We start from the raw sequence: 5,750 nt of genomic DNA on the forward strand, positions 1-5,750 counted from the left end.
GTCTGCTAGAGTGATCGACTTATGTATACCTTCTTAGTGGAGTCCAAATTGCATATCGATCGCTGGAGTTTCTTTACTGTTTTAATACCACAATGCTGTCGTTGGTCCCAAAGCCTCGGAGCGATATATCAGAACTGGCCGCCAAGGTGAGAGAACTTGGGCTGTCTTCCGTATGCTATTTAATCATATCACAGATATCGGCTCGTATAACGGCGAAGTCGGGTCCTCCCGTCGTGGTTCGCAGTGTTGGCGATTTCGTCGCTCTCCACAACACTGACGTTTTCAGAGGACTCAGCGTCGGTTTCGTAAGTGGGTGTTGTGAGGGGGACTATCCGCTAGTAGAGATAGCAGTAGAGCAGAGAGAAGGTTTGATCACCCCAATGGCTGTACCGCAGTTCTCGATTGTCGCTGGGTCTCGAGTATTGTGATAGCACTGCGCAAATTGTATAGTCCTCACCGTATGCGGTACCTATACTGACAACGGCCTGTTATAATCGATATGGCTGTGATTTGTTCGTCTATTGGTTTCCCAAGGGGCGCAAGCTCGGATCATTCCTCTCACACTGGAACATCGACCTGCGCCTTGTCGTCAGCTCGTGCGTATCATCGAATTTGGCAATATTGTCGTTACGATGGTCGTCTCAGGTGCCTACGATGGGTTCACTCCACTCGGGCCATATGAAGCTCATTGCTACTGCGAGGCCCAATCATGATGTTCTTGTGGTGTCGATATTCGTCAACCCAGCGCAGTTCTCCCCTGAGGAGGACTATGAGCAGTAAGTATCCGTAAATCACTAGGAACGTGACACAGTGGAAATCGTCTTTGATTAAGCTAGTGACTTGTCCGTGGGGTTTCACATGTAGGAATCTAGTAGACGTAGCTCGCTATCTCTCGATGAACCGGCGCTCCCCCACTACATTCGGTATCAGGTATCCCAGGGATCTCGAGGGCGACCTCAAGAAGCTCGAAACCGAATCGGCTGGTGTCGATGTTGTCTTTGCGCCGGAGCCTGCTGATATGTATCCGAAGAATCCACGAGCGATAGTGGTAGTATTGGGAATGCTCGGTTGTTTCAATGCTGTTGAGGTCTCTGAATTGTTCCGTTTTCCAGCCCAGCGTAACGGTCGAGCCTAATTTCGTGAACGGCCTTTCGGAAGCAGCATGCAGGCCGACGTTCTTCCGCGGAGTGGCCACTGTTGTTATGAAGTTGTTCAACATAATCAGACCCGAACGAGCATATTTTGGACAGAAGGTGTTGCGAGGCGCTCTTGAGGAGTAGAGCGACGTCGATCTCCTGCAGGACGCTATGCAAGTCAGTGTTATCATCTCTATGGTCAAGGACTTGAATGTTCCAGTTGAACTCGAGGTGGTACAGAAGCAGGGGTCTCGAGCATCACAAGCTTCGCTCCGTCGTCTCAGGTGGTTCCGACAGCTCGGGAGGCGGACGGCCTAGCCTCCAGCAGCCGCAATGTGTATCTCACCCCGGCAATGCGAGAGAAAGCCACCATCTTATACAAGTAGAAGGTTGCGGCTGTAGGGAACGTCATCTGTGGCTAGGTCACTGTGTGCTGCTTACGACATGGTGAAGTCGGCGAGCAAGCCTGTGAAGGCATCCGAGGTCGAAGATGTGGTCAAAAGGACTCTCCTCGCTGAGCCCATGGTCCTAGGGATCGAGTAATGCCGGAGTTCAGATCGCTGTTCTGCTCAGAGTGGTTGCTCTTTCCACTTGTCGACGATCGTGGCTCAGGTATATTAGCGTGGCTTCCGTCGAGACTGCGCAGGAAGTGGAGACCATCCAGTTCGGACCTGAGGCAGAGCCCGTACTACTACCAGAGCGGTGCGGTGAGGGGTCATGGTCATCGGCTCAGGTGTTGGTCGCAATTGCTGTGAAGTACGGCGGTGCCAATCTACGCTTGATCGATAACATGTGGATGGACAACCAGAAGCACGCATAGATGCGCTGTTTCCGCATTATAATGCAGTATTCCTAACTTTACCAAGGAAGCAGAAATGCTTGGCGAACAACTCCTACAATGTTCTCGGATGAGACTCTCGGTTGCGTTAGTGAGAGTAGAAGGGAGGGAGCAGTCACGATGGTAGGGCAAACCTCTTCATGCAGTTGGAAGATACTTGGGCTGTATTTATCTCGGATGTTATGGCCGCTGCTTCTCACAGGCGGCGGACTCGTCGGTCTCAACTATCATGCGGCCAAGGAGCTCGAAGACAGCAAGGGCTCTAGCAGGTACGAGTGCTTTATACGAAATAAGATAAGCATTATGGCGAAATTTTACTGTGAATTCGATGTTCCTGGGATCTTTATTTTTACGTATTACATTTAGCTGGTGACTTCAAACTAGCGCGCACATGCATTACGTCCCGACAATGCGCTTTCTGGAGGTCGCCGTTTGGGAGATGAGGCGTAAGCGTATTGTCTGACTTCAGTTCGTCCCGGACCGCTACTTTCATCCCCACGTTCGCGCTTGGGCTCATCACTGGTCTTTGGATGGGAGTCACGTTTGGACCCTGGTTCTCACGGGTGAGGAGCTGTGTTATCATAGAATGAACTGAGTCGTCCCTGAGTGCATGCCTTGGTCAGACGTGGTCAACTGTAGACTCTTGGTTACGTTGGTTGCGATTTGCCCCGTCCCTCCCACCCTCGAGATCCAACGAGCCGCCGCCCCCTCGCAGCGACTACCCCTATGGACACCCTTACTCATCACAACCCGTTCCACCATCGTATGGGCAGCAGGGCCCACCGTCTTATGGCCATCCCTACGCTGTGGACCCCCACTATCAACAGCAGATGAATGGTGGGCAAGCTCCGCGTTATGCGTGACTTCTCTACAATTACACGGTGACTGCACTGCCAGCATAGTGATGTAGGATATATATGCATTCAGTACCATTTGATAAAACTTCTGTCCGGCGAAGTTGGGCTTGCGTTCCAACCAGTAGTGTTAATTGAAAAACACCTCTCCACTACCACACAACGCAAGAAGCCGCTTCAGAACAAGAATGGAAATCATGACATTCAGTACTTTCTACGTGGAGCCTCATTACACTCGTTGTTCTGTGGGAGGCTGGACACTCTAGTAGGCCGAGAATGAACAGGATGTCCCATCCAACGACCGCGATTATTGACCTGCCACCAACTCGCTAGGTGGGAGCGCCGAGAAATGATCCCACCGGCTTCCGCTTGGGATCGCTTTTTTTCTTTGGAGCAGAGGCACGTACCAATGGCAGAGAGTCATTATTGATCTAACGCCGCGCTCTTCCTCGTGGGCCGGCGGCTGATCTCACCCGTTTGATAAAGGCTGCATACTGAGCCTGTTGTCGACTACTGACACCTTTGCCTTGAGCCTCTGAGGAGCTGATGCCGAAGTGGCATAGAATAAAGTCGTTGGGCGGGGGTTGACGCCAATGCTTGATGAGAAGAGGCGATAGGTCTTCTTCCGACAGGTAACACGCCGAGTCGGCCGCGTCGTTCTGAAGGGGACGCTTCCGTAAGACTTTTTAGAGTATATAAACCTCGGGTTTTCGGTCGATGGGAAGCTCCCTAGAATGCGCATGTGGTTGTCTGAGACACTCGAGCAGGTCGCGAAGATGGCAGACCAGATGGTCGCTGTGGGGGTCTCCTGAGAGCGAGGTTTCGTCGGGATTGACCGGGATGGGAAGCTACGGGATAAGGCATCTAGTTGATCCTCTATCACTTGTTCGATACCCAGGGCATCTAACTCGCGTCTGATGTCAACTAAGAGGGCAAGCTGATCCTGGTCACGAAGCCATCTTACGGGAGGTCTCCGATGGTGCACCGACTAGAAGGTAGCCGATGAGCTCATACGTCGACTCACAGATGATATTGTCATCAGAGGCTATCAGAGACACCAGGATCTGCACTTGCGCTCACTGAAGCGTTGTTGAGCTTAGTATACCCCTAGAAAGCCATGGTCGCTGCTGAGCCTTGTGATGCCTTCTTGACGGGTGCAGAGACACACCACCAATGCTAAGCCCCATCGAACGCCGAATCGAGACATCGTGCCCTGCTCGATACGAGTCATCATCTCCTCCACCAAATCTGAGGCGAATGCTCCAAGTGGAGGGCCGCCGGCGGATAGTTACTCTCTCGCAACATGATCGTCTGGGCATGGTAGCGCATGGAGAGCCTTTGCAGTGCAGCCAGGGAGTGCATGAATGCTGGGGAATCATAGGGGGCCTGTAGCATGTTGTGGACCAGCTGTATGAGAACCTGTATGGCAGTGTCCACTCAGGACAGCTCTGCTCTAGACCCACGCCGGATTCAGCGGCCATGAACCAGCGCCCTATGGCCTCGCAGGAGATGATGGCTATAACACACGCTGTGAGATCAGACACTATCACGTCTGGACAGCGAAGGAGGTCCAAGAGGAGGGGGTCGCCAGTGGCGGCCAGGTCTCCAAAGGCCTGCCAAAAGGGCAGTCTAAGGCTGTCAGCAGCGGAGGCGCACTACCCCCAAGCCAATGAGGCCAAAAATGCATGAACGCCGCTTGCGGATGGGCTCGTATGGCGAAGCAATATGGCGAACTATCGAACGGAGCTGGAGGAAAAAGATGACAACGGTGAGCGGAGCGATCCTTACAGCGGGTATCATGGCTTCAGTAGAATCCCGCATACTGTGGAGGTAATGAGAAAGCTGTTGAATGTCTATAGGAGGGCATTGGACTGGTGGGACTGCCGAGGCGAGAGCAGCAGCGGAGTGCCCTTCCTCGAGACCCTGAATGGACCAGTTCGCTCCAGATGTAATGGCTCCCGATATTTCCACAGTCAAGACGTACCTGTCGATGGCCGAGGTCCCTTCGCCTCGACTGGCCAGCACTGGATGGCGTGCCTGCAAGGAGCCGCCATATGCGAGGTCGGGTCGTTCGAACATACGAGGGACGGGGAGTCTGTCGATGGGCAACCCTTCGAGGCCCTCCAACATTTCATGTTCGAAGGCTGGGTCTCTTGAGTGGTCTGCTGAGGGAGCCGTACCTAGACCAGCTGATGGTGTAGCTAGAATGGACCTCTCGTACCAAGCAACATCGCTTTTGATCCCGCCCTCATGCGCTCGAGTTGCTGATGGGCCTCCATGACCTGCACACCAAGCATGCCTCGTAACACTCTGGGCTGCTCATCCGAGTGGCCACCTTCCTCGGGTCATGGAAGTACTCAGAGCTCGGGTCACTCTGTAAGGCTCTGAGACCAATTTCTGCCAATCGGTAGAGGTCAGCTGCCATCTCAGGGTCCGCGGCCGAGCCATGTAGGGATGCCGGATCACCCTGGGGGGAGCTTCTGATGGGTTCGTCCATGGTAGGCTACCATGGCATAGCCGTAGATCTCCGCTTTCGTCGCGGCATTGTTAGGGGAGAAGCCGTGATCCACCTGTTGCACCTTCGCAATGGAGTAGACTAAAGGCACCTGAACTACTGCAGACTGTAGACATCTCACTCAAGCCTGTACGGTCCCACCCGTCTCCTCCCTGGCGGTATGTCCGCGATGGTTCTCTGAAGCTCCGCACGCACGTTGGCCCTCCATTGCTCAGTGAAGATCTAAGACGACCCTACGTGGCCTGCATTCCTTCTCGGACTACTTGCTGGGTCAGCTCGTGCGTGTGCGGCGCGTCGATATAAGGCAGCACATAGTAGGGCATGAGTTCGCTCAAGCTGTCGCTGGAGAGTCGCCTTTGCTTCCCGAGGAAGCCGTATAGGCACTCCAGTCATGGTCCGCCTGGGAC

At 53.6% G+C, this 5,750-nt stretch overlaps 2 protein-coding genes across 2 annotated transcripts; one reads left to right on the forward strand and one right to left on the reverse strand.

The window, feature by feature from the left end:
- The first annotated feature begins 80 nt into the window (after positions 1-80).
- Positions 81-2,026, forward strand: Pmar_PMAR020222 (Pantoate--beta-alanine ligase, putative). Its single transcript, XM_002767002.1, has 10 exons — positions 81-146; positions 195-305; positions 646-776; positions 931-1,048; positions 1,113-1,253; positions 1,302-1,367; positions 1,421-1,518; positions 1,559-1,675; positions 1,749-1,821; positions 1,870-2,026. Exons 1-10 carry the CDS (start codon positions 93-95, stop codon positions 1,954-1,956), a joined length of 996 nt encoding a protein of 331 aa, XP_002767048.1. The 5' UTR covers positions 81-92; the 3' UTR covers positions 1,957-2,026.
- A 3,137-nt stretch (positions 2,027-5,163) lies between these two features.
- On the reverse strand, positions 5,164-5,331 carry Pmar_PMAR020223 (hypothetical protein; the record flags this gene model as incomplete). Its single annotated transcript, XM_002767003.1, has 1 exon — positions 5,164-5,331. A coding segment is annotated over one exon (168 nt), but the record flags the coding sequence as incomplete, so codon positions are not given.
- Positions 5,332-5,750: the final 419 nt, after the last annotated feature.

Source organism: Perkinsus marinus (assembly GCF_000006405.1).
Source record: "Perkinsus marinus ATCC 50983 genomic scaffold scf_1104296971228, whole genome shotgun sequence".
In the NCBI taxonomy this organism is placed as follows: Eukaryota; Perkinsozoa; order Perkinsida; family Perkinsidae; genus Perkinsus; species Perkinsus marinus.

Bases quoted from the DNA above. Each gene is read 5' to 3' on its own strand.
- Pmar_PMAR020222 (XM_002767002.1), top strand. From the start codon at position 93: ATGCTGTCGTTGGTCCCAAAGCCTCGGAGCGATATATCAGAACTGGCC. The intron at 147-194 runs GTGAGAGAACTT...ATCATATCACAG, and splicing joins TATCAGAACTGGCCGCCAAG to ATATCGGCTCGTATAACGGC. The intron at 1,368-1,420 runs GTGGTACAGAAG...CCGTCGTCTCAG, and splicing joins ATGTTCCAGTTGAACTCGAG to GTGGTTCCGACAGCTCGGGA.